At 38.6% G+C, this 24,674-nt stretch overlaps 1 protein-coding gene across 1 annotated transcript in view; it reads left to right on the top strand.

Moving 5' to 3' along the window:
• Positions 1-9,071: 9,071 nt before the first annotated feature.
• The window catches only part of Fam81b (family with sequence similarity 81 member B), a 59,184-nt gene continuing 43,581 nt past the window's right edge, over positions 9,072-24,674 (top strand). Inside the window, exons 1-2 of the mRNA XM_042691024.1 lie at positions 9,072-9,243; positions 21,904-21,944. Coding sequence (XP_042546958.1) covers positions 9,072-9,243; positions 21,904-21,944 — 213 coding nt within the window. The remainder of the gene's footprint in view (positions 9,244-21,903; positions 21,945-24,674) is intronic.

Here is a 24,674-nt window from a genome sequence, read left to right as displayed (position 1 = left end):
CATCCATTGAATGTGGCTGTGCTAACCTTTGCTTTGGGGGTTTAATAATATTTCAAGCTATCTAACAAAATGTCAAGTACAGAAAGTCTGACAGCGAAGCCCTGGTTGTCTCCTTTGAACTTGGCAGGGTGCCAGTGTCTGTTCCCTCTGCTTCCTGAAAGCACTGGGCTGATCAGGAATAAGCCAGTCTGAAGAGAACAAAATGTTACCTGCCATCCCAGCTCTGTTCCAATTCTGTGGCAAATGGAAGAGGGGATGTCCTTGGGTTGAACAGAGCAATCATTGAAGGGAGGGGCTTTGATGTCAGGAAAATTGAAATACAAATTCCAGAGACCCATTCACTGGCATTAAGACCACTAGCAGTCTTTAGATAACTTATATATGTTCTTTAAGCTTTATTTTAGTAACAGTGGAAGAAAAGGGACAATAGCTACTTACTGATTTGGGGGATTAAATGAGAGGATACATACACATTATAGGCATCCAACAGCAGCAGATACCATTTTCATTCATCTTTTTAACTAACAAAATATATTCAGAAAATAACTACTGGACAGCTTCCCCTTCCCAGAGGCTTGGCAGGTGTCAAGGGTATATAAGACAATGACTTAGCAATGGTATCTTGTACCTATTCCACCAATACAATGGCCCAGTTTCCCTTGTCTAAGACGAGGAGGCTCAGGAGAGCCATTGACCTGAAGATCCTCAATAGTGAAGAATCTTAAATAGACAGAAAAAAAATGTTTCATCTTAACCTTCTACCTCTCTGCTGTTTTCCCCTCCAGAATTCTCTTGGATTGCCAGATGAGAGAGAAAAGCAATGGTAGCAAGTTTCCATTTCCTACAAACCTAAGAGATCTCTGCTAACCCCTTGATTCCTAGGTACCTAGTCATCTCAAGACATGAAAGAAAATAAAAAGGTAAACAAGCACCTGCTTCTCACACAGTGTAAAGGTTTAGAATATCTTGCCCTAAATATTTGAAACGTAAAATTATTTTAGATACTCATCACTTGATGGCGCTGTTTGCTATTTATAACTTGGTAACAGCTGACAAGCTTTATAAATTGATCCTGCTATCAAAATAGATTCTGTTAAAATGCCAAGTTTTCTTCAAAAGAAAAAACACAGGACTTGATACATTACTTTGAAGCATAAATGTAGAAAAAAACTGATGCCTAGGCTTTTGTAGGTCTATGTAGTTGGTACTTGCACCTTCCTGGACCCTTAATGGGGGATCTCTGGAAGTGATTCATGTCACCAGTGGCACCAGTGCTACACCTTTGGAACCAGCTGTTTTCTGCCTCCTGATAAGTCAATCTCCAAGAAGCTGACTGTTATCCAACTGCTGGTTACATGTGCGGTCGGTCTATCCCAAGGCTTTAGCACCAGTTTACTGATGGATGTCAGTCTCTCAAGGTAGTAAACTCACATCAACGCATGAGTTTATGACTACAGCAGAGTCCATTCCGACAGATGCAAGAGCCTCTGCCTTCCCACCTCTTGCCATTCTGCTTCTTGTTCCTCCTCAACCTTCTTGGCTCCTGAAGATTTTCATGCCATCTATTCTTCCTACCTTCATGTGTCAGCACATGCTGTTCTTTCTCATTGGAAGGCTTTCCCCCAGAACTGGCTACATAGTTTGTAGTGCCCACTGCAAAATTAAAATGCTATTCTTGTTCAAAACTTATCAGGAATTTCAATATGGTGACAGCAGAGCTTTGTATCAAACATGACACTCCTGAGCACATGTTGCTTGTTGTATAACTGCTAAGTCTCATCCTCTTCCTCCGTAAAGCTGATCTTTACTTTCTTTGCATAGCCAGATCTTCAGTGCCAAACACATCACTTTGTTATCTCTTTCAGCTACCACTTTAAATTTTCTTTATACTATTTATCATAGTCTTAAATACTAACTGAATTGTTAGCTTGCCTTTTGAGGTCTAACTCTTCACTCAAATCCTCACTAAGCTATGTTAAGTTTCATAAGTAGAGAACCTATATCTCCTTTGACCATAGTTGAATTCTCAGTGGCTAGAAGTGAGGTAAGAACTAGGTTTAGAACTTGCAGACATCTAATAAATGCACGATGCATGAATAGACTGACTTCCTTTCTCTATTTTCAGCTCAAAATTAGTTTTAATATTAAGGACTCCCTGCATAAAGAAATAATCTCAGGCTTGTCAGAACACAATCAGGAACCTAGAAAAGTGAGGAATGCTTGAGCTGAGCCCATGTAAGTCTCCTCTCTTCTCATCTGAAGAACAGCCTCTTCTTTCCCCAGAAATGACTTGCTTTCTAGAACTACTTAATGGCTTTTATGATTTGTGATCCACTCAGTTATTGCTGTTTTTTCCCTTATATAAAGGAAACATGGGGGCTATGAGGTATATTTAGAGAAGATGGTGTTTATGACATCCTCCTGGAAGTCTCTGAGGGAGATAAGTATTCTGTACAGCTAGTGAGCTCTGGACTATATAATACAATTCTGACATGAGTCACCACAAAGGAAAGGGCATTCTCCCTGACAAGACAGCCCCCATTTGACATACAATCTACAAGAGCAGCTATAGCATGCCACCTCCATGCTTTTTCTTTTCTTTATGGTGCTTGGAATCAAACACAAGTCCTCATACATGTGCATGCTAAGCAAGTGTCCTGCCACTGATCTATACCCCAGACTCAACTACACTTCTGATCAATTAACTACATAAGCAAATTATCTGGGGAGAATAGGGCAGACCTCTCAAGGAGATGAGACGTGACTTGGGTCAAAGAAAGAAGACTTGCCTAGGGTTTTCTTGTGCTTGGGGGCCATGAAGTGGTAAGTGTGCCCATGCTTAGGAAAGGGCTTGTGTCTTTGGCACGTAGTTCCCCATCTATGTCAAAGAGTGCCTTACCAGATTGCCCATGTGAGGTACAAGAGGAAGATGGAGAGCCGATGCTTTGACATGACAAATACATTTGGCTTCCTAATCACACGTTGTAGATGAAGCACAGCATGAACTCATCTTGTGGCTTCACTACCACATTTTTAACTCTCCTCTAATTCACTTCTGCTATTTGCATCTGATTATTCTTTTTTTTTTGGGTCCGGTCATGGGGCCTGAACTCTGGGCCTGGGCGCTGTCCCTCAGCTCTTCAGCTCAAGGCTAGCGCTCTACCACTTGAGCCACAGCGCCACTTCCGGCTTTTTTCTTTTTGCTTATGTGGTGCTGAGGAATCGAACCTAGGGCCTCATGCATGCAAGGCAAGCACTCTACTACTGAGCCACCTTCCCAGCCCCTACATCTGATTATTCTAAGGTGGATTCTGAACATTGCAGCATTTTGCTCACTATTTCATTGTATATCTTTAAAATACAGACTTCCCCTTTGAAAATTAACAATAATTCTTTTCTTTTTCCTTTTAGGTCCGACATTGGGACTCACACTTGGTACCTGCCACTTTTGCTCATTGGTTAGCATTCTACCAACTGAGCCATGCCTCTAACCCCAATTCTTTTTTTAGTGCCAGTCCTGGATCATGAGCTCAGGACCTGGGCGCTGTCTCTGAGTTTTCGTGCTCAAGTCTAGTGCTCTAGTGCTTTGCAATAATTCTTTAATGCTATCAAATATCTATTCTGTGCTTAGGTTTCCACAGTTATAAACAATTTCCTGGATTAGAAATAGGATACAAGTAAGGGACAACTTTTTTTTTTCAACTTTTACATCTCTAAAACTCTACTTGTTCCTGCTACATCTCTTTCCTCACAATTTCATTACTAAACAAAGCTGTCTTGTTGAGGTTCTCAACAGCCTGACTTGTTTTGCTCTTGTTTTCAAGCTTTAGGCATGTTTATAATCCTAGTTTCTCAAAAGATGAAAATAATAACGAGAAAATTATTAACATTATAGAGGAAGCTTCTTCCCCTCCCCTCAGGGCAAGACTCATCTACATTCATTCAAAGGTGTCCAATGGTCTGTTACCTTTTTTCATATATTGATGGCCATTCACATATCCACTAACTCACCAAAGGCTGTACAATGGTGATTTCCTTATTCTCTGAAGTCCTTCTTCATTAGTTAGGGCACTTTCCTATAGAGGGACTACTCTATCCATCATTGGGTTAGCATTGGAGTATAGTTGTTGTAGGAAGATTAGAATAAATGCTTGATTCTCATTTGTTATGAGATTGCCCCTTTTATCCTCCAAAGGCAATTTCTGTAGTTTGGGAAGCATTTGCTGAAATAATGTTTTGGACTCCTTATGCCAAAATGCTGTTTGGTTGCAGACTTCTTCACTAGTTGTCTGCATTTTTAGCCTTAATTCGCCCCCTCCCCTCCCTGCAGGACTGCTTAATTATCCAGTAACCCTCATTTCTGTATGAAGCCCAAGACTTTTCTTAAAGGAATTGTATTTTTGTGGAAAACAGAATTCTGAACAAAATTTAAACATGGGTTCTTGAAAAGATACATAAATAGTTCTCATAAGCTATAATATTCCCTTTCCTGCAGTGATTTTATTTACAGAATACTTTATTCCATACAGAGGTAAATGTTTCCAGTTGTGTTCAGCTCTTATGCAGATATCTGAGCTCCTTTCCATCCCCGACATACACTCCCTTGTGATATACGCATGCATGCATGCATACATGTGACTTTAAGTGGTCAATGTTTTATATTTCTGGCTACATTTCCAATTCTGAAATTTCTCAAGGCTGTCACATAATCAGCTCTATATATCTCCTTCAAACTCTGAAGTGCCTTGGCACTGCCACAAGATCCATCCTAGTTTCTCTGCAGGAATCCTGGGCACTGCTCAGCCCAAACACCCAGCCACTGCCACCAGGGATTCTGGCTCTATTGCTAGTATGTTTGCTCTTTGTTGACAACATTTTTATCTGACTTCTGCTAAAATTAACCTCAGTTGGAATACAGTCTTCTGTTTCGTCAGTGTAATTACTGACCCCAGAGTGCCTTCCCAAGGCTGTTGTTTATAATGATTCATGCAGGAGAAAACATACAATGTGGTTCTTGAGAGCCAAGCAATGCCAATTCAATACCATGGTAAAGAAAAAAAAAGTTTAAATCAGTATAAAAGCCTTAGTAGGGGCTGGGAAGGTGGCTCAGTGGTAGAGCGCTTGCCTTGCATGCATGAGGCTTGGGTTCGATTCCTCAGCACCACATAAGCAGAAAAAGCTGAAAGTGGTGCGGTGGCTCAAGTGGTAGAGCACTAGCCTTGAGCTGAAGAGCTGAGGGACAGCGCCCAGGCCCAGAGTTCAGGCCCCATGACCAGACACCCCCCCCTCCCAACAAAAAAAGCCTTAGTAGTGGAAAAGACACTTTCTTCTTTAAGTGAATGTTATTTATTTGTTTGTTTGTTTGTTTGTTTATTATTTTGGTGAAGAACAAAAACACATAAAAACATGGACACTATATAATATAGTACATACCTTTAATCCCAGCTAGTTGGCAGGTTGGTGTAAAAAGATTTTTGATTTTATGCCAACCTGGGTAGTGTGAGATCCTATCTGAAAAACCTACTAGAAAGGAAAAGGACTGGCTCTACTACTGAGGTAGTAGAACACTTGCCTAGCAAGCCCAATGTGAGCCCAATCCCTAATACTTCACAAAGGAAAAAGAAAAGAATGGAAAGGAAAATAACTCTCAAAATCAGTGAATATCAGCTGTGTATTAGTTCACCTCTGCCAAGTTGCTGAAAGGACAATCCACGTGGCTCTGGCGACTGAATCCAGTATATTTCCTGAATCACAGTTGTGGGAGCCAACTTCTTTTGCTTTAGTCATTTTAAGTCACTATAATTATAGTCATATAAATTATAAATTTTAGCCATTATAAATTATGACAAGTAAACCCTGAAATATATAAGAAAGTCAAGGAAATTTTCTGTGTTTCAAGGTCAAGTATATCATTACTCCCAACCTAGAAGCAGACTTGATTGACCAAGTAAGGACAAAAATTACTACAAGCTTATAGAAAACAGAGATGTTCATAGTATGTTGAAGTTCATGCATTAGACCCTTTATCTTAATTATAAATAAATATCCAAGCGTCATGCCTTTTAGTAATATCCCTAATTTTAAAGAAAACCCACATTATCCTTTTCTAATTGAGTGAATTTGAGCAAGGTCAATGAAACCATCAATAAAAATAGCAACAAAATTAAACTTCCTCACATCTGCTTAGAATCTATTGCCCCTCTTCCATAAAAAATTATAGTTCATATATTTAATATAGTTCATATATTTAATACGGTTCATATATATTAAGGGAAAAAAATCCTAGTACTCTTCAACAAACTCTCTAATAAACTGAGTGCTCACATTATACTCTAGACTGGAATTAAAATAAATATTTCTTGAAACTACTGAAATAACATCCCAATATATTAAGAAAGCAGAATCCTCCCCCACAGAAAAGAGATAACATTCAATTTTATAATGGTAAGATAGAGAATAAGTTTAAGTTGTACCAAATGAAACTATTTATCATCTAAGGTTTCCTGACCTCCTGTTCAAGTCTTATCTTCTCTATCTTGTGATTCTTCATGAACAATTGCTAGATGAATTGTAAAACCATCACATGTAGTTATACTTTCTAATGAAAGTGGATTTAAATAAAATAGGGATTATAATTTTCTGATTTCACAGGTTGCTGCTCAACATGGCCTGGGGTTCTGTTTTCTTTGTAAAGTAATCAAGTTTAGGATCAAGACTGTGACTTACAAAATGGAGAAATGAGCTTAGAACCAAACTTGAAGCATCCCCTGCACCAAAATAAATCATTTCACATGAGTGTCCTGGGTTAAATGAATGATAAGCTGTGCTTTCTAACTGATACACTTTAGACTTAATCAAATACAATTTTATATAAACTGCCCCAAAGCAGTTTTTGTTTGTTGGGTGCTTGGATTCATGTTGCTTTAATTTCCACTTGAGGGCACTGCTTTCTTTAGCAGATGTGGGACAAAAGAATGTCTGGGCGATTATGTAAGGCGTTACATATGGAAACGAAGTGACCAGAACCATGATTCTGACTCACCACAAGTGAATCTTCACACAGTGTGTAACTATAGATCTGGCTGACCTACATTTTTATCCAGACTTGGCATGCTGTCCCCTAGTTTAGAACAGTCCATTGCACAGACTGAATTCTAGTAATAGGGTAGATATTATCCCTAGGTTCATGATTTACGTCAAAGGTGGCTCCCTCTGTGATTCCACTTTGGAGGTAGGTACATTCTACTCTAACCCAAAGGAAGCCCACAGAGCTCCACTTCCAGGACATGGTCATTCCCACTCATCCTCACTGTGTCTTTTAGTCCATCCCTTGAGCTCAGTAAAATCTCAGCAGGTAGTCAGCCTCTTACCCCAAATATTTTCTAGGCAGGAGCCAGACACCAGTTCTATGTATCTTCCTAATTTAAGGGGACACATATTATGTTCTCCAAATGATCCCACTGAAGCCTGTTTCCTTTGGCCTGCAAGAGAGCATGAACATTTTCCCCTTAGGAAGGAGGTCACCAATTATATCCTATCCACAGATTTCCCTTATTTTTCAACAACTGCCTTCTTCCCTCTTTTTAATTCTTGAGGCAGGTCAGCTGGGTAGAATTATGTAACTAATCTTCGGATATGGGAATTTCTTTTTTTTCTATTTATCTTTATTGTAGCTTTACTTTCCTAAACAGTGCTGAGGAACCAATTTGAGATAGACAAGCTAAGCCCAACAGTGTTTTGTTTTGTCTATATATATATACATATGTACAAATATGATTTTTTTATTGTCAAGGTGATGTACAGAGGGGTTTCCGTAACATAAATAAGGTAATGAGTACATTTCTTGTCAACCTTGTCATACTCTGGTTTCATATAAATCTTTTGCCTTTTATTTGGGAATTTCTATATAGTGTTCTGTCTCACAGCCCATATTGCAACCTGATACCTATCATTGAGAGTTCAGCCAAAACTCCCATTTAATTTTCTTTTCACGGAAAGTACAGCTATAGCTCTTCTACTGCAATATCAAAAACTTCGCAAAGTATTCAGAGAAAAAAAATTACAAGAGCTTCTGAACAACTCTTTCTTGTGTCTTATCTGAAGAGTAAGCAGGCCATGACCCTCTTGTCTTCTATTTTATTTTTTATTTCTGAGGTTACATGCATATTTGGAAAAGCTTGGCAAATAACATTACTATGACTCAATCTAAAAACAGAATTACCTTGATCCTGACAACCTTTCTCCTGGTCTACCTGGCATAGTGTAAGATTTGTTTTTCCAAAAGTGTTCCATGTACTGTAGATTGAAAAGATACCCAAGTTCAACTCAGCAGTGTTTCAAAACTCAAAAGTACTATAAATAAAGATATCACCTTTCTGCTCTGAGGTTTACTGACTCAACGCCTGTGTCTTTACTGTCAGTACCTTCTAGATAACAGTACAGGTAAATCTATGACATTAGATAAGGCATGAGATCTTTCCAATACATATAGAGGCAATAGGTTTTTAAATTATTCTAGAATAACAGTTGTAAAATTATACACATTCATGTTTTGTAGTGTCAATGTTGACCAGGATAAAAGTCAATGTTTAAAAAATTATTTGAATCTCATCATGATTAATAATGATTAAACATTACCAGGTGCCAGTGGCTCACACCTGTAATCCTAGCTACTCAGGAGGCTGAGATCTGAGGTTCACAGTTTGAAACCAGCCTGGGCAGAAAAGTCACCATGAGACTCTTATCTCCAATTAACCACTCAAAAACTGAAGTGTTTGTGGCTCAAGTGGTAGAGCATTAGCCTTGAGCACAAATAGGTTCAAGGACAGTGCCCAGGCCCTGAGTTCAAGACTCACAACCAAACTAACTAACTAAATAAATAAATAATATATCCAACATTATTATAAACATACTTATAAATGTTATACAGTTTAAATCACTAAGTAGATAGGTGGAGAGAACTGTCTCCTATTAAAATCAAGAACAAAATTGAGTTTATCATCAAATACATCCAAGCTTTTTCTAAGTGCCAACCACTTTATACTATATTGTATTCATTTAAAATAGTAAAAATGGTGAATATTCCTGAGAAATTGCTGAGAAGAAGACAGGTAAGAGAGCCAAGGTGGATTTTTAAAGGTCCCCCAGGAACATTGAGAGGCTTAGAGCTAACAGTACCTGGGGACCAGAGGAAGCTCAAGCAGAAGTATGAAGATTTGATCTACACTTTGCTTTTGAGTTGTGGTTTGTTTGTGACATTTTACTTCAAGATAAAATATTGTCTGTGAATATCCATGGCTCAATTTTCAAAAGAAACCTTGGTCAGGTGCTCTACTAGAGTCTGAGGATAGAGATGACTCCAAGGGCAGCTCTGACCCAGGATTCATGGGCAGACAGAAGGAGCACATGACTGAACAAGAACACTAAGATGTAGCAAGTAATGTAATCATGCCACTTACAATCCTATTTAAAAAAATAACATAAGGAGATACAGAACAATTTCATCTGAGGCACTGTAAGCAGTAGCACAATTAAGTGTGAAGATATGGGAAATCCTTGCTTCCTGGGGCAAGTAGCTACCTTGTCAACATATGAGTGTGTTCACTCTGATGTACGCTCCTCTAGCCTGCCACTGACTTTATACACTGAATAACAAGAAAGAAGATATGTTTGTAAGGGCTTGCCCCACTCCCAACCAAGTAATGTGATGTATGCGTGTACAGATGCATAGATATAGAGTACATACCTTGCTCATGGAACTGTAACCCCTCTATACAGTATCTTTACATTAAAAAATATATATTAAAAAAGAAATAATAAAAGTTTACAGATTCTACATGTATCTTATATGTATGTAGAATGTGTACAAATACTTTTATATATGGATTATATATTACACAATACATTTTGTGTAATATATAATATCTCATAATATATAATATCATAAAATATCTTTTTATTTAACATTTCTTTAGTAATCAAAATGATCAATTACTAATTAGAATTTCATTAGAATCTATATTTAAATGTCTCTTTTTGCCCATGTATGTCATTTCCAATGTTTTTCTCTTATGAACAAGGGGGAAAGATAAGATTTGGTGTGTCTATAATATGTAAGAACAGTATATCATATAGATAGGCCAGGGTAAAATATCCAAAAACGGACTTTTGGTAGCCAGGGAACTGATGAGGTAAACCTTTATATGAGGAAGAGAAACCTTTATATAAGGAAGAAGTAAATAAGAAAAATTGAGAAGGGGGGAGAATGTGGAGAATGCAGTCAAGAATTCAATGTATATCCTACAAAATTAAGGAAAGTGAGTGAAGGAGTGAGTTGGGAGGGAATGAGAATCTCAAAAGGGGTGACATAGATCAAGACACTATATTCATAAACTGCTTTGTTAAATGACAACTCTTTTGTGCAACTACTTAAAGATAATTTTAAGTTACTTTTGTCTAACAAGGAAAAAAAAACTGGTGATTTACCCAAGTTCCTGAGCATGATCCTATATATAAACATGGAAATTTTAGGGGAAAAAAACCTATAGGTTTATCCAAGGCTAATATACCTATTATTCCCTATATCTCATAACTCCTAGGGAGAGATTGCTTCCCTGGAAAACTTCAGTCAAGTGATAACAGACCTCTTTAAAACTTCATATATCACAGAAAGGACGATTCAATCAGGGCAAATCTTCCAAAGAATCTTGAAAGATAATATACCTTTCCTCTAAATATTCTGAATTAGTAATTTTTTCCCCCTCAGGATAGAAGGTGTGGCTCAAGGGTAGAACACTGGCCTAACAAGCAAAAGGCCCTGAGTCCAATATGCATTTTCACCAAAGAGAAAAAAGTAAAACAAACCTCAGATAATGATGAATAATTTACTTATGGAATATGACAAAATGAGAGTATTCCTCTAACTGAAAAGGCCATGGTCATGATGCGCCACTAAAATGTCCTCTGATCATAAAATATTTATAGACTAATTTCCTCTATATTTTACAACATGTTTTCAATTGTAAGGGTAGCATTTGGATGAACATTTTATTTATATTTTACTATCCAATCATTTTCCCAAGGAAATTACAATCTTTTCCCAATGGGGCCCTATGTAACATGATAATCTTTTTCTTTTCTTTTCTTTTTTTATTGTGAAAATACCATATAGAGGGGTTACAATTTCATGAGCAAGGTAATGAGTACATTTCTTATCAAGCATTTTTGCCTCCTCCTTTGTTTCCCATTCCCATCTCCCACCCCCCAATCCCCCAACACCCCCCCTACCAAAGTTGTAAAGATTGTTTTTTGACATAACGATTTGTACATCTCATTGTTGCAATGGCTCCACCTGTATCTCTATTTAAATGATTTATTTTTTCCCTTCCTTCCAGAAATTATACCATGGGGGAGGGACATACAAAGCAACAAAGAAATCATCATATAAATATGTTAGAAACAATCGCAAGAAAGAAAGAAAATTCTATGCCTCCATCAGAAAGAATGACATTGCCCCATTTGTTCGGAAATGGAAAGACTTGGAAAAAATTCTATTAAGTGAAATAAGCCAGGCCCAAAGAAACATAGGTCCCATGGTTTCCCTTACTTGCAATAACTAGTATATGTCTGAGACAAACAGAAACTGTCAGACAAGTTGATGTTAGGCGAAATGAACCCCAAGATAAGGATTCAAATCTTTTTCTTTTCTTACAACTAAATTTTAGAAAGAATTCCAACAACTGTTTTGAACATAAGAAAGTTTCTTCTTTAATTAAAGTATCATTCAGTCCTCAAAAACTCCCCTGCAATGATCCTAGTTGCCTTTTAACACTTTTTCTTGTTTACAGCGGTTCTATATTTTCTTCATAGCTTGGATTTTACATGTTCAATGAGAAAATTCACAAAGATTCAACCATACAGAGCTCCAAAGAAATAAGATAATACTGTGAAAATATTGCTATGTCAAACCTGAGTGTCAATGAAAGAGCATTTGACACTGTCAACAGCCCTGCAACTCTGCCTGGGGCTGGATGTGCCATTTTGGAATCCAGTAATAAAGATGCCATTGATCTCTAAAAGAATGTTAAGGAATTTCCTTTCAGAAAACTTCACTGGAGTTATTCAGAAACAAATCTTCTGAAATAGTACGTCTCAAAGAGTGTTGTTGGTCATTATTTCTTTGGAATGATAAAATTGTTTCTGAATTTAAAGTATGATTGCTAGTTTCAATAACTTTTTGAAATAAATATAAACAGGTTAGCATGCTAAGTAAACACTGAAAATTAAACTAAGGGAAACAATAGACTAAGGGAAATCATAAACTTGTTTTTCAGGGGAAAACTATTAAATGACCCATAATGAATTTGAATCCATTTTAAAGAAAGGATCTGTGGAGATAAATCTTCTATTACATCTCCAGTTTCCCATTTTACCACTTCCTGCTGAGCTTCTTATGACAGACAGTTCTCCTGATTTTTTCAGCTCTTCAGCTCTATGATCTCATGTATTTAGAAATAATATTAGAAATTTTAGAAACCATTTTCTGTAGTGAAAGAGTAAAAGGAAAAAGAACTGTTCCTAAAGGCTAATGCCATTCTGATTTATTACATGGAACAATTTTATCTCCTTATATAATTCCCAGGCATTCCTCCCATAGGAAGATATATCTTGATTTGGACTCAGTAGAATAGTCTTTCACATAAACTGATTATTGATTACTTCTGCCATATTTATTTTCAAATAGTGATGGCTTTTTCCAATAAGAACAATGGACTAGGTGCTTATGGCTCATGCCTGTAATCCTAGGAACACAGAAGGCTGAGATCTGAGGATCATGGTTCAAAGCCAGCTTGGTCAGGAAAGTCCAGGAGACTCATATCCCCAGTTAAATACCAGAAAATTGGAATTGGTGCTGTGACTCAAAGGGTAGAGCATTAGCCTTGAGCAAAAATGTTCAAGAGAGACAGTGCCTAGACCCTGAGTTCAAGCTCCACAAGTAACAACAACTACAAAAGCATCAAAAGAACTATGGAATGTGCTTTTTCTTCCATAAGAGAGAGTAAAGTTAATGAATAGCAACCACCATCTTGACATGGCAGAGATGAAGGGTTTTTACCTACACCATAGCCATACCTCTGCTTCCACCTCATAGTCCTAATCTCAACACAAATTTCAGGTCTACTGATCTCCTGAGACCTTATCCATTCAGGGAGAAGATGGGTAATCCCAGCTAGAACCTCAGTAACAATGACTTAGGCTCCCTGGATCAGTGGTGATCCATGGAGAATCCAAACTGCAATAGAGAGAAAAGTCAACTTCCTATGTAAACCATACTTTGCAAATTTTATTCCAGTGATCTTCCTCTGACCTGCAATAGCCAGTAATGTGGTGTCATGAGAAGATCTTCCTCCTAGAGCCCCAACTCCAGCCCCACAATAGGAGCCTAGAATGGACAGCCACTCACTAATGGGTTTCCTGAGGCTTTCTACGGAAACAACTGGGAAGGGGCTTGAAAAAGTGACACTGGTATCCCTATCCCAGCCCAACTACCTTCTGTATTAGTTTTTTTCGAGTAGAAGCATAGAGTCAGAGTACCAGAGCGTTCTTTCACGTGATTTTCCCCTTCAAAGCTCTTGCCTCAAGAGAACCTAGTAACTAGCCAGAGTTGACTAAGACAATGACACATTGAGGATCTGGATTCTCCCCGCCCCATCCCTTTCCCTTAAAACTTCTTTTTTGTCCCTTGAGTGTTGGTCACAAAATAACATACCTTGATTTACTACTTCCTTCCTCACATCTTACTCAATATAATTAGCACAGTGACCTAGAGACTGTCTCTCTGAAGGCTGGACACAGTTAGCACAGTTAGGGGCCTCAAAGAGTTGTCTGGTAGACCCATCTCCCTGAAAAAAAATAACACCTGTGAATCACGGTGTATCTAGCTGCTGTTTGTGACTAATAGGGCTGAGTCCTCCTGGTCTTGCAGAGTTGCTTTCAGAGCTGTCTGGCTGACTCACAGCTTCATGAACCCACTCTTCCACATTTATACCAAGAAATACAATTCTGTGTTCAACCAACAAATCCCTTTACTGCATACAAAAAGCAGGTTGCATACATATGTCAACTTTTCCATTTCTTTCTTACAGCTAGTCTCCCAGATGACAGGCAGTAACAGAGATGTTATATGTCCAAGATTCCAATAGTTCAAGTCTTCAGGAAATTCAAGGAAAAGAATTTCAAAGGTTAATGAGAGTCGCTAGAGAGAAATGTAGATGTAGACTCAGATCTCAAGACCATTCCTCCTGTTGAGAGATTAAAACATCAGAGACAAGAAAGATGAAATTACACGAGAAGAAGGGATATTCAAACTTATTTCATGATGATCTTCAATATGTTCTCCTCAGCCATAAAAGATTATAAACTATGAAATGCTTTATAATTGAATTGCTATTTTTGAGATGAAAAGCTTTTATCTATGGTCTTGCCTTAACAAATCTTTGATTAGTTGAAATTCTTTCATCCCTGAAACTATTTTTTGTACTAGTGCTAAAGCTTGAACTCAGGATCTGAGTGCTATCCCTGAGCTTTTGTGGTCAAAGCTAGTGCTCTACCATTTGAGCCACAGCTCAACATTTTTAGTAATTAGTTCAAGATAAAATAACTTCAAGATAAGAGTCTCAGTATTGTTTCCATGATTTCTTTTACTTGTCCGTGTTACATTCTAATCCACTGAGCCTTTTTAAAGTGTTTCATTTTTCAATTTTTACTTACTTTTAATTTTAATTAATTTTAATTTTTGTGACACTGAGGATCAAACTCATGACCTCACACATTCTATCAAAGTTTTGTATCACTAAGCTACGTTTCCAGCCTATTAATCTTTGTTTGGAGGCAAGGCTTCAATAAGTTGCCAAAGCTGGCCTGAACTTATGATCTTCCTTTCTCAGCCCCACAGATAGCTGGCATTACATGCATGTATCATCATTTCTGTCTATATAAAGTTATTATTTTCAACACTTTGTTAAGCAATTTCTAGATATCTAGATCTCCATTTCTTTTCTTTCTTTCTTTCATTCTTTGTTTCTTTCTTTCTTTTCTTTCTTTCTTCCTTTCTTCCAGATCAATACTACAGACATCCATTGCTACACTTTTTCATCACCTTCTGTACTCTCGAGCCAAGCTATCTTCCTGGAGAATGCTACTATACTTGCTTACTTTGGCTGAAGCCAGAATGACTAGACCCTTTCTAGAACTTAGCAGCAAATGAAAGGCTAAGGCATTGTTGTTCTTAACAACAACTGATGGAAGACAGAGTCTCTCTGACAAAATACAACTTCAAGAATGAAGTTAAATACAAGGCCAAATATTGAGAAAGTCGAGTGAGGAAATGAATTTGTCTTTATTGCGTATTTCATAGTCTACATTCCATTGCTTCTAACTAAGGGTATCTTAGTGTGGATGTATTCCATAACACATTTCTTGATATATAGTGTGTTGATTATCATAATAAACATAATAAAGGGGACAACAGAATAAAGGGGACAATTAAATTGTCTTAAAACCACCTTAATACTCCAACAAGCCATTGGAGAGTTGCTTAAACCAGAAATAATGCTGTCCTATTCACTGTCTCTGACCTACATTTGATATAGTAATGAGAGACAGAAGGAGAGAATCAGAGGATTAAACTCCATGTCCATGACACCATATGGGGAACAGATTTCTTCTCGTCTTTTGCTACTGCCTGCAGATGTCTGTGGAAGAACACAGTGCTGTTGCTGTAGCAGCTCTTGTGTCATTGTTTTTGAGTCTCCCTGTCACCTGCATAGCCCCTTTTGCTTCTTTATCATTTTCTAATCCTTAAGCGGCCTTGCAGAATTAGCCATCTTGAATCCACATGTCACTGAGGGAGGAGTGAGTGCTGGGGTGATAAATGAGAATGTCTTCACAAAAAAAGTCTAAAAGTCCCAGAGTTGAAGTCAATAAAATGCTTCTTCTTATAAACTTTTGTGCATAATTTCAGTTAAGTGAACTCTTTTTAAGAATTCTGTTTGATGCCGGGTGCTGGTGGCTCACGCCTGTAATCCTAGCTACTCAGGAGGCTGAGATCTGAGGATCATAGTTCAAAGCCAGCCCGGGCAGGAAAGTCCATGAAACTCTTATCTCCAATAAACCACCAGAAAATCGGAAGCAGCGCTGTGGCTCAAGTGATAGAGCACTCGCCTTGAGCTGGAGAGCGCAGGGACAGTGCCCAAACCCAGAGTTCAAGCCCCACAACTGACAAAAAAAAAAGAATTCAGTTTGAGAGAATTTAATGAATGCTACACATGCATGTAGCCACCACAGTCAAGATAAAACTTCACAAAGTTTTCTAGGATCCTTCCCCATCATTGCCCATAGGAAGAGTCTTTTAAAAATTTCACTCTTTACATGAACATTTTAGGTTAAGATATCATAAAAATAATCTGCCTCCTTGTCATAATTAGTATTTTGATCTTTAGCTCCTTCCATAAAATCCAACGTTTTTCTAAGAATAAGTTTAGTATAGAGTAGCTACTAATGAAAGGCCATTGCTTACAGAGCTCCCAAATCTAGCTAACACCCAGATATGAGTGGAAGGGAGGGTATTTTAATCTACCAGACACATTCTGAAGTTACAAGTGTCTCCTACTAGGATTGCATGACAGTTGAGAGAGTTGGGAGAAAGAGGAAGCAAAATACAAAAAAAAAGTATTACATTTTTTCACTTAAAAATTACATACAAGTATATATGTGCAGATTGAATGTAATATTTACTTTCTTTTCTTTTGTGCTGGTCCTGGGGCTTGAACTCCAGGATTTGAGCACTGTTCCTGGGATTTTTGCTCAAGACTAGTGCTCTACCACTTAAGCCACAGCCCCATGTCTGGCTTTTTGGTAGTTCACAGACTTTTCTGCCTAGGCTGGCTTTGAACCATGATCTTCAGATCTCAACATCTTGAGTAGCTAGGATTATAGACATGAGCCAAGGGCTCCCAGCTGAATATAACATAAAATTTCACAAAAATTTCAGAAATTTCCTTCTTGCTCCTCTTTACTTTTTTAAGGGTGGTATTATGTGTGGGAGGGGGATGAATTCAGTGCTTGTAAGCAAATACTCTACCACTTGAAGCATACTCCTAGTTTCAGAATCTTCTTCAAAACCTGTCATGTAGCCGAGAATGGTAGCTCAAACCTGTAAACCTAGCTACTTAGAAGGTAGAGATCTCAGGATGTTGGTTTGAGTCCAATCCACATGAAAAAGTTCACAAGACTCCACTTCAACCAATAGCTAGTCTTGATGGCACATACTTGTGAGACCAGCTTCCAGGAAGCACAATGGCTGGGCTCAGTGTTGTGTGTCCATCATCCCCAGTGACAGGAAACACATGTAGGAGGATCACAGCCTAGGCCAGAGTGGGCATACAGCAATACCCCTACCCTGAAAAGAACCAAAATAAAAACGGGCTGGAGACATGGTTCATGGTGCCTAGCAAGTATGAAGCCCTGAGTTCAGTCCTTAGAAAGACACACACACACACACACACACACACACACACTTGTTTTATTTCACATCAAAGACTTTTTGCTTTGACCTTAAAAAATAAAAACAAACTAACATCCAAAACGTAAGTGATTGATTGACATCAAGTCTGAGATTTGGAGTGAAAAGTGCTTTCTCAGTCAGAAGCTCACATTCTCCAAAAAGTGCTTCCCTGCCTATTTCTCTATGGATCAATAACATACTAGACAAGAACTTTCTCTGCTCTTGCTTTCTAGATGGAGAAAATTGGATAAGTCAGGGACTAAGTCAGATTTCCTGATTTAAAGCATCTACCTCTACCAGATAGAATCTTTGAAAACATTCTGGAAGGAGCAAGATGCACAGCCTTCAAAGACAGTCTACAGCCAGAAAATAATGTCTTTGGTTTCTGCTATGACTTCTTAACAAAACGCTAAATCTGACAGTTCAAAGCCAGGCAATAAGACCCAATTAACCACTCAACAAGCCAGAAGTGGAGCTGTAGTTTAAGTGGATTAAGTGGCTAGCACTCTAGTGAAACAAGACCTCAGGGACAGGACCTGAGTTCAAGCCTCATGATTGGCCAAAAAAAAAAAATCCAATATGTATTGTACAAAATTAAGAAGAGTGAAGGAAAGGGTAGGGAGGAGAGGCATAGGTGTTGAAAGAATGACATTGATCAAAGATTGATCCGGTTTTCATAAACGGCTTTGTTACGTAGCAACTCCTTTGTACAAGTACTTAAATAAAAATAAAACTAATATTATGTAAACCAGGTGCCAGTGATTAATGCTATGTGGTTCTAGCTACTCAGGTTGTTGAGATATGAGAATATCAATTTAGAGTCAGCCCAGGCAAATAAACCCATAAGACTCTTATTTCACTACCAACAAAATACTGGAAGAGGAAGCATTGCTCAAGTAGAGTGCTAGCTGTTGTTGAGCAACAACAGCAAGAACCCCTGAATTCAAACACCAGTACCAGCAATATACAAACATACATACATACATTACAATATTTTGTAGGGCAAGTTTCCACTTATCATTGTAGTATATACGTTTTTTAAGTTATCATAAGGGTGATGAACATGGAGGTTACAGTTACATAAGTAAGGTACTGAGTACATTTCTTTTTAAAGTTACCTCTCCTTCATTTTCTCCCACTTACCCTCCCCCACTCCCACCCCCCAAGTTGTAATGTATACATTTAAAAAATATGTTTTATTTTATTGTAAAGGTGATGTACAGAAGGATTACAGTTACATAAGTAAGGTAAGGAGTACATTTCTTTTTGTGCAGTGTTACCCTTCCTCAATTTGTATATATATATATATAGTTATACATATTGTTTTTATTGTTGGTCATGTGGCTTGAACTCTGGGCCTGGGCACTGTCCCTCAGCTCTTCATGTCAAAGCAAGTGCTCTACCCCTTGAGCCACAGCACCACTTCTGGTTTTCTGGTGGTTAATTGGAGGTAAGAGTCTCACAGACATTCCAGTCTGGGCTGGCTTTGAACTGTGATCTTCAGATATCAGCCTCCTGAGTAGCTAGGATTACAGGTATGAGCCACCAGCGCCCAGCTCATTTTTATAACAATTATTAATAAACATTTTAGTGAATGGAGGAGTAAAACTTACAGTATTTTTACATTGTTGATCTGACATCCCAAAACAAAAGAAGAAAGGTCCTTTACAGTGTAGTAGAACCTGAACTCTGGTTTACATCTCCCAAGCCTCTTTTTAAGCTTTCTTCTAGAAGGACACCCACAAGCACTCAAGGGCTCACTTCATCACATAACCTGACTACTCAGTTCCCTATCACCAGCAGGGAAAACTTCATACTCTCCATTATACCTAGGAAGTTACAGGGCCCTTTGGATTCTGGCCTCTGGCCACCTGTACAGCCTCACTTCTGACTGTCAAACTCTCTGTTACTGTTGCCCCGCACTGCTTGTCATGGGAATTGGCACTGATAAAGCAGAAACATGTTTTGCCCGCTATGTTGGGCTAATTCCCACAATACCACAGGACTTATGTCTTCCAAGAAATCTCCCCTCTTTCTACCCTGTAGGCCATATGCCCTTCATTTGGACTCCTATAGAAGAAGGGCTTCCCTCTCTAATTTCAATTGCCACACTGTATGTGAAGTACTAACCATCCCCTTCTAGAATGTCAGCAAAGGCAGAGAGCTCTTCCTGTTTTGCTCATTGCTGTAGTTCCAGTAACTAAAAAAGCACACTGGATGTTTCAAAGCTTGTATGCCTGGCCAACAGAGCAGGGAGTGAAAGAAGGAATCGATGATTGAGTGAATTCGGCAAGGAAATTTTAGGATCTCCAGCACAAGTACTTGGAAAGGGCAGAAGTGGCACCAGAAAAAAATAAAGAGGAATTACCTTAATGATAAGGTGCTCAATGAGGTAGAAAGGGTGCAGGATTTGATCAGACTGAGAAATTTCTTCAACTTGCACCTGAAAAAAAAGGTGTAATATGCTCATTGGGTTGGGAGAATTAGTACTAAGCTATATAAATATATAAATGCATTTGTGTGTGCATTCTATACTTATAAAGCATCAATGTACGGGCTGGAAGCATGGCTAAATTGATAAAGCACCTACTTAGTAAGCACAAAGCTTCACTTCAAACTTTAGTACCACTGCTAGAAACAAAAAGAAAGATCAATGTGCACGTTATGCATATATACAGATGTTATAATAAAACCCCATGAAAATAAAGATCTTGAAAAAATAGTTAATCACAAATTTCCAGGAAAAAGCCACTAGATATTTTATTTGTACTTTTAAAATGATAAATGATTTTTAAAATAATGTATCATACTAGATTTCAGACATAGACAATTCAAGATGTCTATACTCTTACAAAATTACAAATCAGGTATACTGAAATGGGCCTTCCTTCAGAGAAGAAGATTACTCAGGGACACACTGTGCATAGAACAAAATCCCATGTGTTTTAATGGTAGGACATAGAAGTATTCCCAGAGCATGAAAGAACTCAAAAGGCTTTCAGTTTCCTTTCTATTGATGAGACAAAACACATAAAATATTAAAATCTGTCCTAGAGTCATTTGGCTAATGTATAGTTGTCTAGGACTCAAAATACATTAATTGATTTCACAACTAGCATCTATTTATATGCTTTTCAAACCGATCTTTGGTCACCTTGAAGCACAGGTGCTTGCTTCAGGCTGGATGGCTGGGACCACTGGTCTTTCTACACAACAAAACTGGAATCTGGAGACCATGAAAGCAACCAGGTGAGAGAGATGCCCATACCAGTCTGTTCATCCTGAGCTCACACTGCCAGGAATGTTAACTGCATTCTTTTTTTCAGTCAGACTACCGGACACATTAAAGTGTGACCAGAGCCCCCCTGACAGAGCAAGAAAATTCCCTATAGCTACAGTGATTTCAGCTATAGACTAATGTACTCCTGCTGCCAGTATTATAGAGATCCTATACATGAAATCAATAAACACAGGCTTTTTATCACTCCATAAAGGCCAATGAGTCCTATATCTAGTGGCAATAAAATAAATAATAACTTGGGTGGTCATCGTCTGAGGATTCACAACTTACCTATCTTGATACTGTATTCATTATCCTGGGATTTTTGTCAGTTCTTAGCTGTTTCCTATCCTCCACAAATGTGAATATGCAAGACTAGATGCTAAATGTATCCACATCTATAAGAACATTTCCCCAGAAAATAGTTTTGTTTCTTTGCTGTTTTTTTGTTGTTGTCTTTTTTGGTTTAGTGCTGGGGTTCAATCCAAGTCTTTGTGAGTAACAGACAGTAGCTCTTCCATTGAATTACACACCCCTCCCCAGCCAGAGTATTTTTCCTTTGGCATTTTATTATTTTTGTTGGAAATTACCAAAGTTCCACCTTTTACTAGATTGTACTTGTTAATTGAGATAGCGAATGTATTTGGCTGCTACTAGCCAAAGTCAGACTAAGGGCAATGAGAGTTGAAGGCAGGAGACAGGCACCAAAACAGCTGGCTTTTACCGTAGGAGCTTAACTGCAATTACAGGTCTGGAGAGAAGCTCTTTGTTCAGAGGCAGAGGAGACAGAAGTGGAACACAAAACTAGAGAATGGAAGAAAAAAACATAAACCAACAACCTTAATGACAGTTGGAAGGAGGAGGAGTAAATTGGGAGGAATGAGAGTAAATTGCTAGTTGGCACCAGAGGGAAGATTTCCCACCGAGTGTGGTTTGGCTGTGAGAGAGGGGCAGGTGGTAATTAGGACCTTCGAAAGATGGTTTGAAAGCAGAAAGCACCTTCAGCACTGCCAAGAGATATGAAAGTTCCATTAACCACAGAATCTGGGGCACAGCTGAGTGGATGGATTGTTTTATAGGAATGTTAGGAACAGCAAAGTTGTACTTTCTCCATGCCTTAAGGGATTCCATTTGGGAAGTTCCTCCTTTTGGCTTTTTCAACGTATGATCCTTCAGTCTATGGATCACAATGTTGGGACATCATAGAACCTATACTTTTCCAGATAAAATTATTATACGTTAATATTTCAATGTTCGAGTTAAGGCACCAGACCTTGTCTAGCTGTAAAGTCCATTCTGTCTGGACCAGATACTTTCTAATGGGCAGCAGGCTGCAAGTCAGATAGGAGGGAAACATGAGAAGGTATTGGGTGGTGGCAAGAGAGGTTTTTCCTCTCTGTGTGTCAGTGGAGGGGCCCAGGCTGTAGGAGCCTCTGGAAATATCCTTAGAATGGTTGTTTGGGGGGGGACAAGGAGTCAAAAATATGAGTGACACTCAGACCTCAGGTATACCCGGCCTGTCCATTTTTAAAGATTCAAGTAAAATTCGTGCCACATTCATCTACCACCTGTGCTGCTCATCTCCCCTGTAGACTTGTGTCTTCATGTTTTATGGACTGCTCATTCCGTTAACTATTTACTGAGAGGCTAGAGATATATCTTTGTGGTAGAACACTTGCTTAGTTAGCATACATGAGGCCCAGAGTTCCATTCAAAGTACTGCAAAATAATATTTTTTTAAAGTTAAATATATTTATTGAGTGCCAAACACCATTTCAGACCCTGAAAACAATTGACTAAAGAAACAAAAAGACTAAAGTTGAAAAAGAAAAGTAAAATAACTTATTAGAGAAACGCCAAGGAGAAAAAACAGCAAGAAGTGGTAATAGGGAATATGTGTAATAAGAAAGGGAACTGAATACAGACAATTAGAAAAGGCTTTGCTAAGAAATGACATTCAATCAATATCAACAAGAAAGAAGAGGATGTAGAGGGTATCTCTAGGGAAAGCCCATTTAAGAAGCAAGTACACTGAGTGCTGGTGGTTCACTCCTACAACCCTAGCTACTCACTGGCTATTTTGCTGAGAATAATTTGGGGAGAGACAAGTATGGCAGGAGGAAGTTTGGTTTTAGGAAGACAGTTTAATAAACTGTCTTAATAATGGTGTATTGGACAAGCAGAGGAATTTGGAGAGAAATCATCCAAGTCTGGATATGTATTGAACTGTGTGATATGCAAAAAGGGCTAGTATCTTAGCAAGTTGAAAAAAGCTGTTGGCATTCACTGCAATGGGGAAGACTGTGTGGACAGCAGCTTTATAGGGAGGGAGACTTGGAGATTATCAGCTTATAACTGATAGGCAAGTTCACCAAGGTAGTGACTAGAACATGGAAAGGTGGGTAACTATTTCAGTTTGCTAAGGAGTTTACAAGGACATAGGACTTCTGGCAGTTTGCCAAATTGTGACCTTGATCTCCCCCTCAGGACAAACAGAGATAAACCCAAATCCCATGAAAAAGAGTACCAGAAAAGGTAGGTGATGCTTTCTGGATCCATGTGAAGCAATAGTTTAGGTAGAAACCAGCCCTCAAACTCTGTCTGATGCTTCTGATGGGGCCTGCATTTCGAGCTTAGGCAATGTAATTTAGAAATAAGCACTTCAGGGGAGAGCTTGAGAAGTACAGTTTTAATCAAAATTACAAGTGTTTGGAATGCCTGATTTCGGTGGTTCAAGCGTTTGTCAATTAGGCTGCCAAAATGAAATGTCCAAAATTATAACTTTCTCACAGTTCTAGGGACTCAAAAGTCCCAATCAGGATGCTAGAAGACTTGGTTCCTGCCATCTTCCTGACTTGCAGGTGGCTCCCTCCTTGCTGTGTCTTCGTGTGACTAAGAAGGATCTATGTCTTCTTAAAAGACCACAGTACTATCATCAGGACCCCACTACATGACTTCATTGAAGTTTAACTTCATCCTAAAGACTGTCTCCAAATGTAATTATCCTAGAGGTAAGAATTTGGGGAAGTGTAAACAAAATTCAAAAGCAGCAAAGAGGAATTTTTCCCATGTAGAAGAAGAACAAATGAAATGATGGCAGGAACATAATGTGCTGGATTGAGAGGATGTTGTCTTTAAGGACAGTTATGGAATGGCTTTACCAAGGAGCATTGCTGGTCACTGAGGAAACAGGAGAAGAGCAGACTAGGTAGACACAGGTTCACAAAGGTCTATTTATTCTGTGTGTGTGTGTGTGTGTGTGTGTGTGTGTGTGTGTGTTCTTGTGAAATAGAAAGCAAGGCTTGTTCAGCTGAGAAGAGTAATGATGGCAGTTTGAGGTTAGAGGGAAATGAGTGGGTGTCATCTAGGAGATCAGGAGGGTGATAAAGTAGATATCAGTCAGATGAGGAGGGAGTGAGGCAGAAGGGTTGAAAGGAGAAAAAGGAATCCCAAGAGTCTGCCAGGAAGCATTGGCTGCTTTGGCCCAGGCTGGGTGAGGTCAGATCAGCTGAGGGCACATCACTTGGCAGATACAGTCAGGCTGCCAATGGCCATATATACTCCTTGCGTGCATTCAAAGTAGGTGCCCCTTCCTGAAGACCTTTTGGTTACACCTGCCACAAACTGCTCTACTACATTTTGTTACAATAAGATGCTTCCTGGCCTGTCTGAAGTTTTGTAATGGGAAAATCTAGTGTTATGTGAATGGTGCCCCCTAGTGATTATACTGTTCAATGATATATATTGGATCTGTCCTGGAGAATTCTCAATACTGACCACCCAACTCCCTTTCTGAGACCCCAAATCAAGATTATTGTTCCATCTCCCTAT

This window comes from Dipodomys spectabilis, unplaced genomic scaffold (genome assembly GCF_019054845.1).
Source record: "Dipodomys spectabilis isolate Male_0828 unplaced genomic scaffold, ASM1905484v1 ptg000140l, whole genome shotgun sequence".
Taxonomy (NCBI): Eukaryota; Metazoa; Chordata; class Mammalia; order Rodentia; family Heteromyidae; genus Dipodomys; species Dipodomys spectabilis.
This window is presented reverse-complemented; position numbering and strand designations above follow the sequence as displayed.